The sequence below is a fragment of the Momordica charantia genome (assembly GCF_013281855.1).
Source record: "Momordica charantia cultivar OHB3-1 chromosome 11 unlocalized genomic scaffold, Mcharantia_2.0 BLBB01000011.1, whole genome shotgun sequence".
Taxonomy (NCBI): Eukaryota; Viridiplantae; Streptophyta; class Magnoliopsida; order Cucurbitales; family Cucurbitaceae; genus Momordica; species Momordica charantia.
In genome coordinates, this window is record NW_028275159.1 from 3,275,860 (window position 1) to 3,298,302 (window position 22,443).

Genomic DNA, 22,443 nt, shown 5'->3' on the forward strand with positions numbered 1-22,443 from the left:
TCTACTCTTTCTCCATCCCATTTGCCTTTTCCCTTTCCAAACTCACGACCTTTTGGTCCACCATTTTAGTTGAGTTAGGTTCAGGTTTAATTCTTTTTCCTTTTACTTTTGCCCTTATATACATAAAATGAAAATTTTCCTAATAAATTACAAACACACATTGCATTATATATGACTTCACACAAGGGGTGTGGAAAAAAGAGAAAATTTAAATACCATTCTCTTTCTATTAATATATTACCTACTAAAATTTGTTGACGTGACAGAAAATGAATGAAAATTAACTGTAATATTGAAAATTTTCTCGGACTAAGGTTAAAAAAGGAAGGGAAAGCCACCCTTATTAATTCCCAATATTGTGTCCCACTTCTCTCTTTGATCAAGTTTTAAGGACTCTAGTGTTGGTTGGCATAGACCACTCCTTTAAGAACTCACTTCTTCAAACTCATACCCCACCAAACCAAAATTAATCTCTCTACAACCCTCTCTTTCTCATAGTCACCATCACATTATCGTACAAAAGTTTAAGTTATATATTATGGAATAGTTTCGTACTCTCATCTCATTCGATTATTCTTATCATTATCTTTCATAGATTTCACGTCGCTTTTAAATACTAGTGATAAGGATAAATTTTAAGAATAATATAGGGTTGGGTAAATTTAATACAGGACCTCCCACGATACCATATTAAGGATGAATAAACCCCCACTCACTCCAAAAGTCTAAGCTAATGTGTTAGAAATTTAATTCATATATTGGATATCTAACAGTTAATAGGATATCAGAGCTCAAAAGTTCAAACGAGTATCTTCGATCTAAAAATGAGATCCGGTCAAGATCGATGAGCAAAAAAACCACGATTTTGAGGGGACATGTATTAAGGATTCCACGTTGATAAAAGAATGGACAAGGTTTATAATAGACATGTGCTACCCCTCTCATAGCCAATTGGTTTTGAGATGAAACCTATGAATATTAATATTAGCTACTATAATTATCGCTTTTTTCTTTATTCCTCTCTTCTATTTATAAAAACATTTATGGTCTACGATCAATAACGTAACTAAGTATTATTCAAAATTAATAAAAATAGTTTAGAAAAATATATTTTCTGATAGGTCATCATTTTGGGTGGAGATAGGAATGAGGGATAAAAATTAATCCATCCCCTTAGAACTTTCATATAATTTTTTTTAATACAAACGTTTGAAACAGACCTTTTGATCGAAGAGATAGTATAATAATATTATTATTCACTATGTTCAACTATATTAAAAGAAACCATAAGTTATAATTTTGCTTAATTATAAAATTCTTAAAAGATAGTAGCTTTTTTTTTTCTTTTTTCTTTTTGAAGGCGCATCTTCCGAGAAGACTTTAAGATTTTTGGGATCAGAGAATAAAATAATAAGGTAATGGTCCACAGTTAATGGTGAAATTCCTTTGAAAAATAAAATTATCATGGATGGCTCGTTGGTCCAAAGAGGTTAAGATAAATAAAAGAAAATATTTAGAGAAAATGAGTTTAAACCTCGTGATAATCATGCTCAATGAATATTAAAATAAATAAATAATGATAATTATTATAATAATGATGGTGAAATTATAGTTGTGTTGTGGCATGGCTAGACAAGCAAATCAAACAAAGGTTTTTTTTCTTTTCTTTTTTTTTTTTTTGTATATAAAATTATTTTTGAGTTTTATGGATCCTTTGTCTAGGAATCTTCACAAGTGGGAAGATAGATTAATTGGATCGGCAAAAGCCATGTGAAAATGTGTCGGATATGCCCCCAAAACCATAAAACCCTTAACATTATATTATTTATTCACCCCTTTTTCTTTGGAATCTTTATGCTTCTTTTTAATTTATGCACCCTTACATATGAAATATTTATTATTTCTCAATGACAAAAGTTAAAGACTAATTTGGTATATAAATCTATATTATTAAAATATAAATACTACATATGATTAAGAAAGAGATGTATAATAACAATTGGATTGCGAGGCAAATCTTATTAGTCTTCATATGAGTACTAATGAAATGTACCTAACTTAGTTCATGATGAATGTGCATTTTTTTTATTTGAAATTTATGTAAATAGATTATAATAAAAAAAATGTTTTTCTTAGTACATCATGTGTGGTGGAGAATTAAACCCACGAACTTTTGGTCTGAGATATATGTCAATTACCGTTGAGCTATGCTCGCTTCGGTTAATAAAATAAAAAAAGATTTTGAAGAATTGATCAATGTTTAATGAAATTCGAAAAGTATTTTACAAAAAATAGTACGTTTGAGCCCTCTTTTTTTAACTCAACTAGATACAAATTTTAAGCTATTATTTTATAAGAGGCTTTGTCAAAGGGATGTGTTGGAAGAAAGCACATACATAACAAAATATATACCTTGAAAAAAAAAACTAAATTTAGACTATCATTTTTCTTTTTTTCAAAAAATTAAAATCGACATTCAAAAGATGAATTAGCCACTAGTAATTCCTCCATTGAATCAAGCTCATTTAATTTAAAATTTTTGTATAATATACGGTTCAAATTCTCTCTCTCGTTTTTTTTTCAAGACATCAAATGTGGGGTATGGGGATTTAAATCTCAACCTCAAGAAAAATAGTAGATGCCTTAATCATTGAGCTATGTTAGTTATAATATTTTATTATATATATATATATATATATATATATATATATATATATATATATTTTGTAAAAAGGGAGATTTTTTTTTTTTTTACAATTCAAATTCTCATACATCAATTATAACATTATAATGAAAAATAATGATATATAATAATATAATTTTTTTTTCCTTTTAGTACAACATGTGACGGTGAGGATTCAAACTCACAATCTTTTAATTGAAGACAGATGTGCGTTAACCAATTGAGATACGTTCAATTTAGAAGAAAAATCAAATTAACATTTAACTTACAAGCTAGACTTGTATAGCTCGAGTTGTAAAGTCCAGCAATATGGATTTACTATATTGAGCACCATAATTTGCTCTACTTTTACAAATCAAATACGAATTAATATAGATTATAAAAATTTAGGATTCTTTGATAACATATATTTCAGACCACCAAAAACTACCAAATTTAAATTTCTCAACTTGAAAGTAAATATATACCTAAAAAAATGAATAGAGATTCATATGGGAGTGGTCAATGATGGAGATGGAAAATTGCAATGTGTATTCTAGATTTGTACATGCATGATGGTATGATGATATAATATATATATATATATATATATATACTCCATAGATCTCATTTCACAGCCTAAAAAAGTACAGTGCCAAACATCAAATAAAGGGTTTAATCAATCAAATCAGCACCCACTTTTTTACCTTATTTCAACTCCTCTCTCTCTCTCTCTCTCTCTCTCTCTCTCTCTCTCTCTCTCTCTCTCTCTCTCTCTCTCTCTCTCTCTCTCTCTCTCTCAATGATATGTGACATCAACTTGCACCTTGCAGCAACCTTTGACCAAAATTCTGTCATCTGCTACACAGTAAATTATCATTCACAAAAGTTTTTGAATAAATTATAATAGACACCAATTATTTAATTAAATAGTAACAAGAAGAAAAACAATAGAGTGTTGAATCATATTTCACGTCAGCTCTATAGAAATCGAAATGAAACTAATGAAAGAATAGAAACCACAATGTTAATGTTAGCAAGAGAACGTTGGAATTGTAATTTTACTGAAAACTGAAAAGTTATGTTGTTTTTAGTCTGGGTGATATGCAAAAGGAAAATAAGGGATGAGAGTGACATGGGAATCTTGAATTGAAAGGAGCAAAGACAAGCACATGGTTTCCAAAGAAGTACTATGAACTTTGAATTCAAGTGGGGAGCAAAGAATTTGTAGCACTAAGGATTGTGGGGTGTCCTATTTTAAGTATATTAAAGTTGCTTTATTTCCACATCTTGTAAATCTTTTGGTATATTGCATCTTCAATGAATGATGGTAGCCTTTGATTACTAAAATCAATCTTCATCTTCACCCTTTCCAAAACATTTATCACACTTAAATTAGAAATATGTGGGGGAAAATTCACTTTCTTTTTCTTTATTGGCCATGTATTGGGTGAGTTTTATTCTTCAATACTTTTCTAACTACTATATTATTATTGAATTTAAACTTTTCAACGACTTCAAAAATGAGCAAATTTAACGAAAGTTATTAATATATACGAAGTACTAATTTCACTACCTGTTTAAGTTTTAAGGTTCAACCCAACAAAACCAAAAAAGGTATAACTCAATGATAATCGACATATATATCTTCAACAAAGAGGTTGTGAATTCGATCCCCTACCTTACATGTTGTCCTAAAAAATATAAAAAGTTGAACCCAACAAAATTGAAAGTTAAAATTAAAACTAAGATGTGGGTTAGACATGACTTCCCCTTTTACATTATTTTATTATCAAAATTGTCCCTATAAAATCAAAGTTGGACCACTCAAAATTAGGGTGGGGGGCCATATGTCTGGAAAAAAGTGTGGATCAAAGGATTCCTAGTCAATAAAAAATTGACAAGAAAAGAAAGATAGTAAAGAAAGGAAATAATGTTCAGATAAACAACATTAACCAACCAACTAAAACCTTTTTAATGCCAAAGTGGTCACAATAAATATAGTGGAGCAACAAGGACAGCAAATTCTAAAGACACAACCCACAACCAAAGCAATGCTTTTTCTTTACCAAATCGTGGGGGCATTTCAAATGTCAATTTAGTACAAACATTCAAAGTCAACGAAGCCCGACCAAAATATCTATAAAAAAAAAATTAAAAAACAAAAGAAAAACACAATTATCAATAATTAACTGACCTCCTTTTCCTTCAAATCACAAATGACAGAACCATTTTTCTTTCTCCTTGGACACCTATGATCCTTTGAAAGCTCTAAGCCCTCTTCCTTTCAATGTTGTTCAATATGCAGGTGTGTTTGGGAGTGGATGAGTGCTTTTCATAAAAGCATTTTTATCAAATGCTTATGCTTAGGAACAAATCACTTTTGAATTTTGGTTCAGTATTTTTCAGATCCTACAAGTGTCTTATAAAGCACTCTAGTATTTTTTTTACTTTTTCAAGTACTCTGAATTCTACTCGATTTTAATGAGAGTTATCTTCCACTATGAAGAAATCATTTCTAAATATGCTTGAGATGACTTTTGTATGCAGTGCTTTTGACTAAAAGAAGCACTAATTACTGTGTTTTAAGTGTTTTTAGCTGACAATCAAGTGCTTCTAAAACTCATAACAAACACACTCTAATAATAACTAATAGGACTTCCATCAAAAGCAGAAGAGCTTGTTTGGCTAGTTGTTTAATATTCAACTTTATAAGTGGAATATAAAAAATAACCAAAGAGCATGAGGAGATCCTTACCTTATTTTCCACTTCGTTTTATTATGTTGAAAACTTTCGGTGCACTTATCATCTTCTTTCCCTCCAAAGGATATTGCTTTCGGTTCCTTTGCTTTGGCCATAATTCACAGACGTAGCGCACACGGCACTTCTCCCTGGAAAAATTCCTCGACAAACAAATTAGAGGAGAGAAAACACAACCATGTTCCAAAATGCAGCCATAAAGATGGAATTTCGCAGCCCTTTTACTGTATATTTGCTGTATAAGATTGGATGCTACAAGTTACTTGTAAATTTTTCAATCATAGCAACAGGTCTACCAGAAATTCAGAGTAAAAGTAGAGGAATGTTTGGATAACATAACCTGAGAAGGGGTTAAATTAAACGCCCACCTCTAGATAAGAGAGAACTTCTCCATTTGGCAAGTTCAAATGAAAATTTCTTTTCGTTCATGGTTATGTTTTCTACCAACCTAGGTACTGATATAAATTCCTTCATATATTCTAAGACTTCTAGAATAACATTTTCACAACTGATATACATGACATGACAATTATATCACTTCACACTCCACAAATCAATGGAAGTCCAGGCGTGGCCCTTGATAAAAATAATGACTATTTGGTCAAAAGTCTCTATGGCTATTGAGGTGGCTCTTGCTTTCAAGGTGTTTAGGAGAAGATTTTTCATGCGACTGGATGAAGAAATTTAAGGCTCGTTTGGTAACATTTCCATTTCTTGTTTATCGTTTTCAATTCTCTTAAGAAATTTAAGCATTTTACAACTAACTATGTTTATTGTTTCTCATTTTTTGGAAACATTCTCAAAATTATATAGAAAATTTTGGAAACAACCAAAATAAGTTTCTTCTTTCTTGTTCCAATTTTCAATTTATTCCAAAATATAAATAAAAAGATTGTTGTATCATACTTGAATTCTTGGATGTTGGAGCCATGCAATTCATTTTTCTTCATTAACAGAAATAAGAAATAAGAATGTTACTGAACGACCCCTTAATGATTCGATGGACTTCAGAAATTAATTGAAGTTCCCTTGAGAAACGGCAAGTTTTACTTGGTCCAACACCAGGGTGTGCTTTCTCCTGCTGGCTAAAGAGATTAAAGAGATATGTTTCAAGACACAAGGGCTTTCAGAAAAGTTAGATTAGTGCTAGACTACTCTCCTGCTGTTCTTGAAACAGAGGGAATATCAGTTGGGCTCAGTCTGTTTTTTAACTATTCAGAGATGAGAACTTCTGGCTGGACAATAAAGAACAAGGCAATCCAATACCTTAAACCAGCCTAATATTGCAAAATACAGAAACATCATCACGCAAGTTTGAGAAAAGTCATGCATATATTTTAGAAATCAAAGTAAAAATCATGTACGACTGTAAATTTGAGCCGTCACTATTCTATGCCAAAAGAGAGACACTAGGATCTCACTTACCATCTACTCTGCAAACCACTTGATTTTCTACATAACAGCTTTGCTAAACAAAGGTTCTGACTTTTCAACGCCAGATTTCACTTTGAAGTCCCTTCATTAAGAGTAGAGCACATTTCAACTGGCCAATATCTTATCAGTTATCAGTATCGTTTAAGGCTAACCTGTAAAATGTAGAAAGACAGGAACAGGAAATTAAATAACAATCATCAGTCATGTCATACACCTCAGAAGAGAAGATTTCCACTTTCTCCACGAGCTGGACATGCATCTTCTGTCCATCATGGGAAACAAAAATCAACAGAGATTACAGACATGAAATAAGTGGCCTGAAATAGTAAAATCATCATAGGAAGTATATCAATGCTCATATATAGCAGAATAACATCATCTCTTACACTCAAGATAATTGTGTCAAGTGTCAAAAGAAAACATGAGAACCATCCCGGAAGAAGATTATATCAAATTAAGTTACCACTTGATATCTGCCAATTTGAAGTTCATAAGTCTCTGGAATAGCACTTGGTGAAGTATTTCAGACAGACCGTCATCAAACGTGCTTCACAACTCTTATCATTCTAATAGTAACTATTTATCTCATCGACAAGTTCTTTAATAGAAGTGCTTACTAATCAAGGTAAGCTTGAGAGGTTTAGGTTAGCATGCACTACAGATTAGAGCTTAAAAAAGAACCATCTAATGAATGAACTTGAGTGCATTCACATCAACAAAAATGAATCAATCATACTATTGATAAATTGTTCAGCACATCCATCACAACATACTTCAGCAATAAATAGTGTACTTCAGAGTCCTTTTTGGAGTAATACTTTTAAGTGAACATTTTAATTACCAAAGACAATTGGAAAAATAACAATTAAGTACTCTTTTATAAAAGCAGAAGTGTTTTCAAGTACTTTTGAAATTTTAAAGAATACTCTTTGATACGGAGGCCATCCGTATGAAAATTTTGGAATGTGTTTCAAGAAAAGACACAACATTATTGTCCTAAATACCTTGCTTATGGGGAAATTAAACATAAAGATGGGGAACAATTGGGGCATAAAATGGATTTGACAAACGTTAGTTGCAAATATCTTCACTGCAAAGAAAAGTATCAATGAGAGTCTCATATATACAACAATATATCGCTTTCATTTCGTTTAATGGAACTTCTTGCTTCTTCTCATGCCCAAAATGGACACACCTATAAACCTCCTAACTATGTAGCTGAAACATGGCAAAATTTGCAAGCGTTATTATCCCTTCCGACAAAAAACAAACTGTAGAAATTATCCCTTTCAATTGTGTTGTATAGGTCTGGTATCGTATTCCATAATAAGTAAGGAGATGATGATCTTCGGCAGAGAAAATGGGGCGATTTGTGGGTAAGTGACAAACCCCTTCATGTTCCCGGTGAAAGCTTCAAGAACAAAACTCAAATCAGCTATCTCCATTTTGTGAAATATCAAAGCTGGTGAATGGACCAACTCCATGCCAAAAAGAATAGATTTAGACAAGAAAAATCTATCTTCTTAAAGGTTCTAACTGAACTTCCATAGTTCCTGAAGGATGAGACTCTTTGCCTTCAATAGAAATAGTTGGACCCAAAAGATCGATAGAATCGTCATCATTACCAAGCACCCAACTGCTTCTTCCAGCTATTCTGTCCCTCCTACGCTGCCTCTCCTGGTATTCCAAATAAATAACCATTAATGCAATGATCGTAAACCATGTAATTAGAGCCCAGATAAGGCCATGCACATTTTCACTGTCATATCGTTCGCCTAGATGCTTCATTCCAGTGAATTGCGCTGCAATACCAATACCAATTGCACATCTGCCTACAATTGTGTGTGAATACTCCCATAGAATCCTCTTGTGGGAAACCACTTCCCCATTGGCTGGTGTTTTTGGTCTGAAATATGCATTTATTGGCTGTATACATGCCAAAAGTATTGCAGCAATTCCAAACTTAACATGCAGTGAGCTGACGTAGAAACCCCGAAGCTCAGCAATGGCAAAGAGAAGGCCAAGCAGGACAATTGACAAACCTGAGTACTGCAGGTAAACATGAATCTGATACCACCCATCACCCTTCACATGTTTCAAGTATCTAGCAGACAAAATTCCACCAGGTAACAAAATACCCCAAGCAAGGAACATCATGAACCCATGAACGGCTAATACAGGCTGTAAATCTTGTTCGGCCTCTGCAGAACCACGCATAAGCAGCACCCGCATAGGCCTACTGCTTCGAGAAGAATGCATATTTCTGTCGCTTAAATGTTCATCCACCCATTTAGCACCCATTGCCCATACAACCTTAAGTGGAGTGGTGGGATCAATTACATTTTCACACTCTGGTCCTTGACCTTGAGTACATGATGGTTTCAAGGGGCGGGTGAACTCCAGAGTAATGATACCGCTTTCTGACTTGCACCTCACAAAGGTCAAGTTCTCTTTTGTCGGATGTACATTTAAAGCTTCCTTTCCATCAATCCAGTAGGTACTCACTCTACCTTTGCCAGTTTCATCCATCCAACCCACATAAGCATAGCTATTAACCATTCCACTTCCAAATCCAATAGCAAGATAACCGCTCTTTTTCTCACCACGAGCTGCAATAGTTATTGAATCCTCCGACAGAGTCCAAAAAAATGTAACTTGCTGGTCATCCAAAAGAACACTATTATTATACATGTCTGACAAACCACCATCAACAACCTGCACCCTCCAACCCATTTTTGGTTGGAAAATTGACTGGTAAAAGACTTGGTCCGGAGTATTCCGATCCGGTGCCCAAGTTAACTCCATGGGGCTGGCTTGAACTCCTTCCGCTTCTGGCCCTCCAGCATAAATAACCTCAGACATGTTCCTCAGGGTTGCATTTCCACCAAGCAGATCAGAAGTAATGTAGAGTGCAACATCATGCCCAGCTTGTATTGAGAACTTCACAGGCACCCCTCTCTCAACTCTTAATAGAGGAGCCTCCTTCTTGTTGATATACAGAACTTTTGCAGGATTTGGAGGATTCGGATAATGCACAGCTGGACCACTAGTTACCACAAGAGGAGAATTTGCATCTGCAATTACAACATCTTGATCCTCCTTGTCTTCTGCATCAAGCGGACCCAGACAATCATTCACGTGCTCTGAAACGTTGAGAACCAGATGCCCATAATGCGCACCATGATTTTGAGGAAGATAGAATGGCCGAATTGCATCAGGCGGCTTCATTGGTCCTACTGCCCAAATGACAGTCATGTTTGCAGTATGATTAATTGGCATATCATATTTCTTATCAACCGTAATCAGTGACCTTTGATACCGAACAAACGACACCCCGTCTCTCCTATGCCCATAAATCAATTTTGTATTGTTCACCAAACCAACAGGGTCTGAACCTTCGAAAATCGTATCTGGACAAACACCATGCACTGTACCATCCTTATTAATCATACATTCGCTGAGCTTTGTGATGTAGAAATCATCCACAAGCGGCACTCCATCCTCCTTGAACCCCATCACAGCAACATCTGCCCCAATCATGAGATTAGAAGTTTCAGTCTGGTTTGCCCACCCAAATGCCATGTAGTTCGTCATCGGAATCGCTGCCTCCAGCCCGACGTCAATCAAATGATCCTTCCTGTTCAATGTCCACCTAACCCTGTAGTTATCATTCAACACTTTGCAATTTTCAAACGCCGTGGGCTCCTTAGGAATCGAACCCACATCTTCCCCTGAACTCCCACCTACCGACGGAGATGGAGCCATATCGGGACTACCCGCCGATCCATTATTCGGTCTCCGGAGGATAATATGTCCGAAATCCGAAGCGTCGGGAAGGTCCCAGGCAGCGATGATTTGGATCTGATTCCATGTAACATTCTTCATCAAATGTACAATGAAGGTGGCGTTTTTGTACGTCCCATTAAGCTTTTGATCAGACACAACGAACCCGGACGTGAAATTGGTAAAATCAGGAGCGATCGCACCCCACCAATGCACATCGGAACCAGAAAGCAAATCGAAATTCGAAACCCTAAAAGAGCAATCATCGATTATTCTAAACGAACCTCTAAGTTGGTGCTGTACCATTTTAAATTCGGACTCGAAGTCGACGAGAGAACTGGTTTTAGAACAGCCAGATCCGGCATCCGCATAGCAACAAACAATCGAGCACAAGATAAAACACCCAACGAAAATGGGTGCGTGATGCATGAGGACGATATGGGGATCCAAATTGACTCTCTCTGTATCTAAGATCGGAAAGAATCCGGATTCCACAATAATTAAATCAACTTGTTCGGAGAAAAAACGAAACAACTCGAAATTACACCATTACCAGAGATCTTCGCCGGCGGATGGTTGAAGTTCTGCGATGGGGAATTTAATTGAAGGCGAGTTGGTTTGGAATAATGCAACACAAATTCAAGATCGTGACCAGAAACAAATTAATGGGAGAAATAGATGAAATTCCAAATCGTAGAATGTGAGGGTTCATTGGTCTAAGTTGGAAGAGTGGTTTATGAGCTGTAATCAAAGTGGACAGCCTAATGAAATAACTGCAAATAAGCATATGAATTATAATGGTTGGATTTTCTAAAAAGAAAAAAAAATGGTTGAATTTTCTAAAAAGAAAAAAATATTTTCTTTCCAAAAAGAACAAAAAAAAATAATAAATAAATAAAATTTTGTTGAGAGTGCTAGTGCTCTATGGATGTTGGTATTTTCTTAAATATACCATTAATTTCTTTAGTGTGTCAATTTATTTCAATCACTGAATTTTATAAATAAAAATAAAGCGTATTAATGAAAATGTTATGTGAAACTGCCTAGTGTATATCGTGTATCTTGATATTTATTTTTTCTCCTGAGGCATCTCATATTTTCAAAGTTCTAAAAAAGTCTCATATTTCTAATTTGTTGTACAGAAAAAAAATTTATGTGAAACTAATATACGAGTTTTACTTTTTACCTACGATTCCTCTTTTTCTCTAGAATATATGGCTAAACGAGATGAGTTCAGTTCATATTAGTACTTAAACATATAAATTTTTTATAGGAAATTGACATGTAACTTTAATACACTCATTTAGTAATTCAAAATTCTAAAATTAGTTTACGTTCAAAGTTTAATTAACCATTAAACAGCATAGCTCAATTAAAACATATATCTGACTAAAAGAGTAGAGATTCAAATCTCAACCTCACATTTTTTAATTTAAAAAAAACAGTTAACGATTAAATACATGGTTTGTAGGAAAAAAAATGATTAAATCCATGTGAAAATCACAAATTTAAATACAGTTCAACTAATGCATTATACATTTGTGGTTGGACATTCAAAACTATTACGACATTCGAATCTATCAATTTAACTAAAAGGAGATGGAGAGATGAGCGAGCACACATAATCATCTACACTAAGTTGATGCAGCTCATATTGTAATTTTTTCCTCTTCTTTTTTTTATTTTTTTATTTTTTTTTAAATATAGGAATCAAACAAACATCATTTTGAAAGTTTTCGGTTAGAGTTTATGAATAGAATTACTGAATATATTGTCTTCCAACCTTTGGACGCTACCCAAATATGCAAGATTGGTGAGATTCAGGTAACCATTACAAACATTTTTCTCTCAATACTATGTTATGAATGATTGAATATGTTGTTGTCCTTCTAAACTTATCCCTTGTTGGCTCTGCTTTGAAACTTACTGTGTAGTAAAGTTGATTTGTTTTTTACAATTGATTGGTGTGTTTCAGGTTAAACGATTGGGCGATAGGCTGAAACAGAATAATGATTTCTTTTGTTTACAAGGGTAAAAAGAAACTAAATTGGTGTTGTTTTCTATCGTTTTACATTCATAAGCCGTATTTTAAGCTTACTTTAGTATAAAAAACCTTATATTCGGAGTTATCTTAGGTTATACATGCATATAGGATATTTTTACATCATTTAGAGTTGATTTTAATGGAAATTACAATTTTGTGCAGAAAAAATTCAAGCTAGGTGCTTGACGCCTTGTCCAATTCCAAGAATGTCCTTAATGTTAAACTCAAGTTTCTTCCCCCTGTCCCTCCACGCGTCTTCCATGCATTGATTATGACTAATTCAACAACTCAACCATAAATATAGTAGCTGTCTCACTTCATTCATCATCCTCAAGTAATCATTTCAATTTTAGATATTTTACTCTAAGCTTATTTATGTTTTTACTTTTAAGTTTTTAGGTGTTGTTTTAAACTTTGTTTATTTCAAGTTCATTTTTTATTTTCCAGCTTGTTATTCTTCAATTGTAAGTATGATCTCATTCAATTAAAATTTCAGCAAGTTCCTTGATATTTATCTCTCTCTACCGAAGTTGTAATCACACAATCTTGTGGAATTGATCAGAGTATTGCTTTCCAATCTTGAAAGAGAACGAGTTAAGGTCATTTTGTTTACAATACTACCATTTTCAACTTGTTTTAATTCTATTCATCTTTTAATCATGTCGTCTACTTTTAAAGTCATGAGCTAAATTTATTTTCCCCAAGTCCAATTATGGATAATTAGCTAAAGTTTTTAAAATACAACAAGGCAAAATGTGTTTTTCTCTCTCTTTTTTTTTTTTTATCACTTGAGGTAGTTTTATAAAGTGAAAACTTGATTTGGTTAATTAATGTTTCAGCCAAGTATCAATGGTAAATGATGATTTTGTTTGGGTAGTCTAGACATAGGACCTCGACCTAAGTTATGCACATGTCGCTTAGTTGGGAAAATGTTGTGTATTTTTAGCTAATTCGAAAATACCCAAACACAAGTCAACTCAAAAACAAGGTACGCCTTTTCTATACTTTAATGAAATTGCAATTTAGTTCACGAGCATTAGTTTGTAATAATTTAATTTTCTACTTTCAAATTGATAATAATTTAGTCTCTAAATTTTAATATGGTAACAATTTAGTATCCGTGATGTTTATGCAAGGATATGCACAACAGTGTATTTCAGATTGCAGCACGAACTCGGCCTCCGGACCGATCTGAATACTTGGGCGGACCTGCACAAAAAGGTGAGCACTCTGACGATCAAGTCAGTATAGGTCGGATTCCCAGTTTAGTTCGAGGTCAGAAATCATCGTACTTGATCGTGGAGTGAAGTCCTCTACTTATGGGTGGTAGTCCCGCTAATCTCGCGACGGTTACACCCGGTAATCTCGGGACCGTCGGTTACACCCGATGATCACGCCGCTGACAGTAGCTCACATCGGCCCCCACTGAGCTTCCCGGTAGATCGGACCTCGGTCAGGTTCACCTCGGCCCTCATACTTAGCGTCTGTCAACGCTAGTGGTGGTGATCTCGGCGGTCCGAGCTGGGGCATGACTCATGGGTCACCCTGGAGTACCAATGGCTGTCCTCCACGTGTCCAGAGTATTCTTTCCCCCAAACACGTGATATAAAATATGTAATAATTTAGTTGAAAAAATCTCACCACAATATCAATTTTTATCAAGTAATAATTTAAAATTTAACTTTAAATGAATATTTTTCGTAGGAATAAATCATTTAAAACGTGGATTCCGCAGAAATCTAATCCATTAAAAAGATTGCTCATTGCTCTAAAAAAGAATTGTAAACAAAGAATTTACACAAAAACTCAATGCTACAATTTTTGGAAATTCCTACTTCAATTCCCAAAGCTTTATTCTTTTCCAACAATTATTTTCGAACGGTTAAAAAATACCTACAACTACAAGCTCAGCAAATCGCGAGTGCTACTGCTGTTTAATAATTTATACATTGGTTAAGTATTTGTAATTTCTAAATTTTCAACCAATAAAATCTAAAAAGAGCATATTTGGAAATTCATAATTTTACATTATAACTTCATAATATACCAATTTAAATATATATTTTTTCCAATTATACCAATATATTTTGCAGAATATTTTCCAAATTTGTCAGCGAAAAGCGGAAGCCGAAGCTTCGAGAATCATACACAGATCATTCTTCAAGCTTCCATTGCTTCATCGCCAAGCACTAAGCAGTTCATCTTCTTCCATCTCTCTCAATTCCGAATTTGTGAACCAAAGCTTCTTCTAGTTCCTTCTCTTCCATCGGAGTAATGGCGAGCAGAAGAGCTTCGAAGCTCTCCAGGTCCGCTTTAGCCGCCATTAATGGCGCCCCCAAGCTTCCTCATTCTCGCATGCCTGCACTGTCGCGTTCTTCATCTTCTGCTCTTGCTAATTCCGCCGCTCCTCTCTCTGTGCGCAAGGTTTTCGGTTCCGGACTCGTTCATGGCGGTTCAAGTCTGGCTTCGGCCAAGTATTTGGCTACGATTTTCACTCGCGATTTTCATTCCACGTCTCCATCTCGCTACTCTGCTACGGCTTCTTCTCAGGTTTGATTGTGCGACTGTTTGAAATCGTATTGAAGAAAGAAAGCAATTTGGCTTTTGATTTGATATGCAATTTCTATTTATTCGAAGTTTGTTTTAACTTTTTTAATTTCTGCTACTGGAAGAACTGAGGAGTGAAATTAACTGGAAGTTTCTGCACAGGGAATATGATAGTGCTGATTTAGAAGCTATCCATCATTATAGAATTAGTTAAAAACTAATCATCATTGTTTAATAAGTGATATAATCTGAGCCAAAGTCTAATAAAGTGGTATTTTGAGAAATCGGTAATTTCCAATTATAGTTGTTTCTGTTTTTTAGGGACCGTATCAACTGAATTTTCACTTTTTTCCACCGAAATCCATCCTCAAATGACAGTTGAAATCTAGCAGGGGACTTGTTTTAATAGGTTTTTATGATTAATTGGAAAATGTAAATCTTTGTTATATGTCTAAGATAAGTGTGTTCTGTTTAAGCAGATTAACCAGTCGGATTTCACAGAGATGGCTTGGGAAGGCATAGTTGGTGCTGTTGATACTGCAAGGTTAAATAAACAACAAGTCGTGGAGAGTGAACATTTGATGAAAGCGCTTCTTGAACAAAAGGATGGTTTAGCAAGGAGAATATTTGCTAAGGCCGGGCTTGACAACACGTCGGTTTTACAGGCTACCATTGATTTTATATCTCAACAGCCAAAGGTACATCGAGATAATATAGCTATACCTGTTTTTAAAATTTATAAACAATAAGTAATCATGTTACTTATGACAGGTAATAGGTGAAACTAGTGGGCCGATAATAGGTACACATCTAAGTTTGATTTTGGACAATGCTAGAACACACAAAAAAGAAATTGGAGACGATTTTCTTTCGGTGGAGCATCTTGTGTTAGCCTTCCATTCAGACAAGAGATTTGGGCAGCAACTGTTTAAGAACTTGCAACTTAGTGAAAAGGATTTGAAGGATGCTGTTTTGGCTGTTCGTGGAAATCAGAGAGTAACTGATCAAAGTATGAAGTCAATATTTAATGTTTCAACCACGGTGTAGCTTCTAGAAATGATTATACTGCTCAAACTTGATTGAACCCATACTCACACATTAGAAATAAAAACAAGTTATAAAGTATTTGCTATGTTAATGAACAAAATGATTTGGAGGTGCATTCTCTTAATAGTGTATAAATTTGTTGTTCATCTTTTACATGCCATTTTCATTTTGTTATATTTTATTTAAGAGTTAATATACTTATCAGTTGCAAAATTTTCTTACCTTGGACTTGTTTTATGCTTTTCTACTCATCAATTAGTCAATTTGAATTGAACTTCATTTGCCAAATATTCTTGTACTCTATTTCTTAGCTCCTTAATTGATTGTATTTTTCATCTTTTGTTTTGAACAAAGATCCTGAAGGAAAATATGAAGCTCTTGACAAGTACGGGACTGACTTGACTGAATTTGCTAGACGTGGTAAACTTGATCCTGTTATAGGAAGAGATGACGAAATACGACGGTGCGTCCAAATTCTATCAAGGAGAACAAAAAACAATCCAGTGATCATTGGTGAGCCAGGTGTTGGGAAAACTGCAATTGCTGAAGGGTATGTTGCTGCCTTATCATATGTATTTTGAATTATTGTCTTGTGAAGTTTCTGTGTCATTTTAGATCGGCATATTCATTGTCTTGAAAATTTCAAGAAATTTGTGCCTTGAGATGGTATTTATGATTGATGAGGCTGTCGAGTTCGCCTTCTTGCAGATTAGCTCAACGAATTGTGCGCGGGGATGTTCCAGAACCATTGTTGAATAGAAAGGTTGTAATTCATTTAACTAGTATTAGATGTTTGGTTCGTGGATACCCATCGATACAATGTGAGACTGTTATATATGTCAAAATTTTCATTTGCTGATGATAAAGCATATATATATATATATATATTTTTTTTTTATTGACTTCGATGATAAGCATATATACTCCTACCTTCTCAGTAACTGTTTCCACTTCCATAAAACAATCCCTTTTGATTTATTTGTCTCATGAATTTGCAGTTGATATCTCTGGACATGGGTTCACTGGTTGCCGGTGCGAAATACCGCGGAGATTTTGAAGAAAGATTGAAGGCTGTACTGAAAGAAGTTACCGCGTCAAATGGGCAAATTATCTTGTTCATAGATGAGATTCATACCGTTGTTGGTGCAGGTTTATTCTTCCTTCTATTTAACTTCAACTATAGGTTTCTTTACTGATTTTAGCAATCAATTATGTAAAAGTGCTTGCAAAAAATGAGCAAATTTCACATTTATCTTAGGTAGATGGTTGGATCTGGTGTTTGCATAATTGGCTGATGATTTTCATGTAGGGGCTACGGGTGGTGCCATGGATGCTGGCAACCTCTTGAAACCCATGCTCGGTCGAGGTGAACTTCGCTGTATCGGTGCAACTACATTGAAGGAGTATCGAAAATACATCGAGAAAGATCCAGCTCTTGAACGTAGATTTCAACAAGTGTTTTGTGGTCAACCATCTGTTGAAGACACAATCTCTATTCTTCGTGGGTTACGAGAGCGCTATGAGCTGCACCATGGTGTAAAGATATCGGATAGTGCACTTGTTTCCGCAGCCGTTCTAGCGAGCAGATACATCACAGAACGATTTTTGCCTGACAAAGGTTACTATATAATTTGTGTTTACCATTTTGGATTTTTTTTTCAAGTTCAAATTATCGTGTTGCTCCCTCGAGTTCATGAAGGTTATTTTTCTTTGCAGCCATTGACCTTGTTGATGAAGCTGCTGCAAAGTTGAAGATGGAGATTACGTCTAAGCCCACCGAGTTGGATGAGATTGATAGAGTTGTTTTAAAGTTGGAGATGGAGAAGCTATCCCTAAAAAATGATACTGATAAAGCAAGCAAAGAAAGATTAAGCAAATTGGAGCAAGATTTGAACTCACTCAAGCAAAAACAAAAAGAGTTGACGGAACAATGGGATCGTGAAAAGTCTTTTATGGCTCGTATACGATCTATCAAGGAAGAGGTAGTTTTGAATTACTTAAATTTGATATGCATCCCCAAATCACATTCTTTTTCAATTTTCTACTTCCTTCAATTTTCAAAGAACTTTATTGTTTTTAAGCTAATATATGATAGTCATTTCCAACTTTGGATTTTTTCATCATTGGTAGATTGATAGAGTTAACCTTGAGATGGAAGCTGCTGAAAGAGAGTTTGATTTGAATCGTGCTGCTGAGCTCAAATATGGAACTCTCATATCCCTTAATCGCCAATTGGAAGAGGCTGAAAAGAACCTTCAAGACTTTCGAAAGTCTGGAATTTCTTTACTTCGTGAAGAGGTCACAGATCTTGATATTGCTGAAATTGTAAGCAAATGGACTGGCATACCCCTATCAAACCTTCAACAATCTGAGAGAGATAAACTAGTTCTACTAGAACAAGTCCTCCACCAAAGAGTGGTTGGTCAAGATATCGCAGTAAAATCAGTTGCAGATGCCATTCGACGTTCAAGAGCCGGACTCTCCGATCCAAATCGACCAATAGCTAGTTTCATGTTCATGGGACCGACTGGTGTTGGAAAAACTGAGCTTGCAAAAGCTTTGGCAGGTTATCTTTTTAACACCGAAAATGCTCTAGTTAGGATTGATATGAGCGAATACATGGAGAAGCATGCTGTATCCCGTTTGGTTGGGGCACCACCTGGTTATGTTGGTTATGAAGAAGGGGGCCAGCTCACTGAAGTGGTTCGTCGAAGGCCTTACTCTGTGGTGCTTTTCGATGAGATTGAGAAGGCACATCACGACGTCTTCAATATTTTGCTACAACTACTAGATGATGGGAGGATAACTGACTCACAGGGCAGAACAGTGAGTTTTACAAATTGTGTGATGATAATGACATCCAATATTGGTTCCCACTACATCCTTGAAACTCTTAGTAACACAAAAGATAGTAAAGATGCAGTTTATGAGTTGATGAAAAAACAAGTTGTTGGGTTGGCAAGACAAACTTTTCGGCCAGAGTTTATGAATAGAATTGATGAATACATTGTCTTCCAACCTTTGGACGCTACCCAAATATGCAAGATTGTTGAGATTCAGGTAATCATTACAAACATTTTTTCTCAATACTATGTTTTGAATGTTTGAATATGTTGCTATCCTTCTAAACTTATCCCTTGTTGGCTATGCTTTAAAACTTACTATGTAGTAAAGTTGATTCGTTTTTTACAATTGATTGGTGTGTTTCAGATTAAACGATTGAGTGATAGGCTAAAACAGAAGAACATTAATCTTCAGTACACTCAAGACGCTCTTGAGCTTCTAGGGATGTTGGGTTTCGACCCCAATTATGGAGCAAGGCCAGTTAAAAGGGTAATACAACAACTGGTAGAAAATGAGATCGCAATGCAAGTTTTGAGAGGCGATTTCTCGGAAGATGACTCGATACTTCTCGATGTGGATGCGTCTCCATCAGCCAAAGACCTACCTCCCCAAAAAAGATTGCTGATCAAGAAAATAGCGAGCAATTCTGCCCCAGATGTTATGGTTGCCAATAACTAATTGCATGCGGGATCGAGTAACGTGGTAGGTACATAATAGGTGATTATTTAGCTTTTGTCTATTCTTGATACCGTGACGTAAATGTTGGATCTTTAGATGTGAGACTGCCATGCCCTTGTGTTGCATTCTTCTAGTAGTGTTCACAAAATTTTTTTTTAAGTAATATCAAAAGACATCCATAAATTTTCAATTATAGCTGTGGATACAATTATCTTGGGTAGTAGGAAAAGTTGTATTGTAATTGCAACAATGATGTTCTGAGAGAGTAAGAATTATTTCTCTTACCGTCTGTCTTTCAATACTATGTTACTGATCAATTCCATGCTCATCATTTTTGCACCAAAACACTGTCCTCATTTATTCTACAAAGTAACACAGGCTTCTCAAGAACACAGTTGCCTTCAAACTTGTCGACTTCCCGGCCATCAGTGACACGTCTTCGAAGTCGAAAAACTGCTTCACCGAATGATTGTGGTCGTCGAAAGGTACTGCCTATATTACCCTTCTCTCCTTAGTTTGAATGAGCAGGATGGGCAAATTTGACCCAATATATAATTTGATTGTGTACATGATTCTTGAGCGGCAACCAACAAACAGATGGTGGATACGAATCCAGAATTGATTGCCCAAAATTTGAAAACTTGTGTCTGTACACTATTTAGTGGATCAATTCTGAGTGTCCTTTGTTTGGGATATTTTTTATTTAGTTTGGTGAGAGAGTGGCCGTTTGTGGTAGGTGATTGATGGCCAGACACCGACACTAAAAATTACACCTACGTTTCTTTGTTTAATGTCATTCCTAGATTTGACATTAAAATGGTTCTACGTTGCTGGTTGTTTTGCACGAAAATATCTTTAGTTTCATGGGCTAACATTCTAATCTCATTTACAATTTAACACATTATTAAGCAATAGTTTACTCTGAATCTCGTGCTTCTATAAATTTTCCTCGTGTTTAAGTGTCAACTATGCTCATATATTTTTATTTACTTTAAGAGTTCGTTAGTTCAAATTCTCACTCTCATATGTGATATAAACATTCTCATCATGTGTTTGGTATGTAATGATTTGAGTAAGATATTTTTCAAATATATGATGTCTTTACTTCAATTTCGGATCTGAGTTGAGCATACTTATTTTAGGCATAATTTTAAACTTTGTGATGCAAAATTAATAAATTGTGTTTTGATTGCAGAGAAATAACTAAATTGGTGGGCCTTAGTCGGAGATATATGCCAACTACAATTGAGTTATTCTCGAGTTCATGCCGATTATAACAAAATATAGTTGAAGACCAGGAATGGGAGTCCAATTCAAGTGGGGGTGGCTTTGATTTAATTTCCATCCGTCTCCTATCAAAAATTTGACATTTTAAAAGATGGAAAAAAAATCAATAGGCTCTCTTTTCTTTAAAAAAAAAACATTTTTTTATAAAATAATTATTGTTATTATTATATTTTGAATAGCTGTGAATATAATTTTTGTTTTAAATTTATTAATCACTCGTTGAGTTAACAATAAGGTTTCTCTACTTACCTTCAGTAGTGATGATTTATTTATTAGTTTAAGTAATTATAGTAATTATGTATAATTACCTTTTAAAAATTATCATTTGTATAATATTTCATTCTTATTATATTATTTTACTAATCGATCTTAAAAGTCAACAGAAACATAAAATCAATTGATAAATAAAAAAACAGAATCCAACAAATTCATATTTGTCCTGATCATATTTCAGAATGGAAAACGACGTAAAAAGACCGAAAATATGACCCACCCTACCGATTCACATTCAATTCAACTTTTTTATTTTCAGAAAAAAAAACCCCAATCTTCTAAAAAAAACAAGAAATTATAATTAAATGAAATTATCTAAGAAAAAAAAGCTACATTATATTTATTTCTTGTTTATATTTTAACCATTGCAACTAGGTGATTTGCAGTCGGTTGGCGCCAACTTGTTTTTTTTTCCCTTCTTCTTTTCAAAGTTGGGAGAAGCGGCTAAAGAAAAATAAAATATGTGTACACATACATACATAATTTTATATATAACACTAAGTCACTTGGTCGATTTTCTATAGGTCAACGATAACTAATTGATCATCGGTCGACTTTGCATGTGCCACTAAAACAAACCAACTAACTTCGTTTCAATCGATCGCTTTTTTAAATATTATGTGCACCCCTATTTACAACAACTTAGTTCAGATATTTTGATTATACTTTGTGACAGTTAATTAATATTTATCCAACATCTCTAACATTATAGACTAATTATTTTTCAAGTTATGGTGGTAAACTTCATAATTCACACACATATTATATATATATATATACACAACAGTTTATACAACATGTAGGGTAGTTGTGGTTGAAGATATATACCAATTATCACTGAGTTATGTTTGTTTTGGCCATAATTCACATATTTCAACGACGTCTGGTACAAATATTTTAGTAAAAATATATAAGTAGGGTTAGAGCTAATTTTATTTTAAAATATAAGTTCAACCATGGGTTAAAATACTTTCAATTTTGGTTAATTTTGATTAATTTTCTATTCATTTCAATCTCTATATTTTCAAACATTCATTTTGATATATATGTGCTCTTAAAAATCGACATTTTCTATTTTTGTTT

At 34.4% G+C, this 22,443-nt stretch overlaps 2 protein-coding genes across 4 annotated transcripts; one reads left to right on the plus strand and one right to left on the minus strand.

The window, feature by feature from the left end:
- Positions 1 to 7,900: 7,900 nt before the first annotated feature.
- Positions 7,901 to 11,410, minus strand: LOC111008929 (DOMON domain-containing protein / dopamine beta-monooxygenase N-terminal domain-containing protein). The gene has a single exon (XM_022281810.2). It carries the CDS (start codon positions 11,067 to 11,069, stop codon positions 8,373 to 8,375), a length of 2,697 nt encoding a protein of 898 aa, XP_022137502.1. The 5' UTR covers positions 11,070 to 11,410; the 3' UTR covers positions 7,901 to 8,372.
- A 3,375-nt stretch (positions 11,411 to 14,785) lies between these two features.
- On the plus strand, positions 14,786 to 21,295 carry CLPB4 (casein lytic proteinase B4). 3 transcript variants are annotated; one of them, XR_002600699.2, is made up of 12 exons: positions 14,786 to 15,234; positions 15,711 to 15,929; positions 16,003 to 16,240; positions 16,633 to 16,828; positions 16,987 to 17,041; positions 17,277 to 17,427; positions 17,588 to 17,896; positions 17,995 to 18,260; positions 18,409 to 19,338; positions 19,489 to 19,824; positions 20,171 to 20,285; positions 20,996 to 21,295. XR_002600699.2 is itself a non-coding variant. In XM_022276378.2 (10 exons), the coding sequence occupies exons 1-10, from the start codon at positions 14,959 to 14,961 to the stop codon at positions 19,798 to 19,800; spliced, it is 2,952 nt and encodes a 983-aa protein (XP_022132070.1). In that variant the 5' UTR covers positions 14,786 to 14,958; the 3' UTR covers positions 19,801 to 20,084. The 3 variants fall into 3 exon arrangements, 1 of the variants encoding a protein (XP_022132070.1); XR_002600701.2 differs by having other exon boundaries at positions 20,179 to 20,285; XM_022276378.2 differs by lacking the exons at positions 20,171 to 20,285; positions 20,996 to 21,295 and having other exon boundaries at positions 19,489 to 20,084.
- The last annotated feature ends 1,148 nt before the right edge of the window (positions 21,296 to 22,443 follow it).

Coding starts and splice junctions, on each gene's coding strand:
- LOC111008929 (XM_022281810.2), bottom strand. CDS start 11,069: ATGCATCACGCACCCATTTTCGTTGGGTGTTTTATCTTGTGCTCGATT.
- CLPB4 (XM_022276378.2), top strand. CDS start 14,959: ATGGCGAGCAGAAGAGCTTCGAAGCTCTCCAGGTCCGCTTTAGCCGCC. Junction 17,897..17,994: donor ACGATTTTTGCCTGACAAAG/GTTACTATATAA, acceptor TTTTCTTTGCAG/CCATTGACCTTGTTGATGAA. Junction 18,261..18,408: donor TACGATCTATCAAGGAAGAG/GTAGTTTTGAAT, acceptor CATCATTGGTAG/ATTGATAGAGTTAACCTTGA.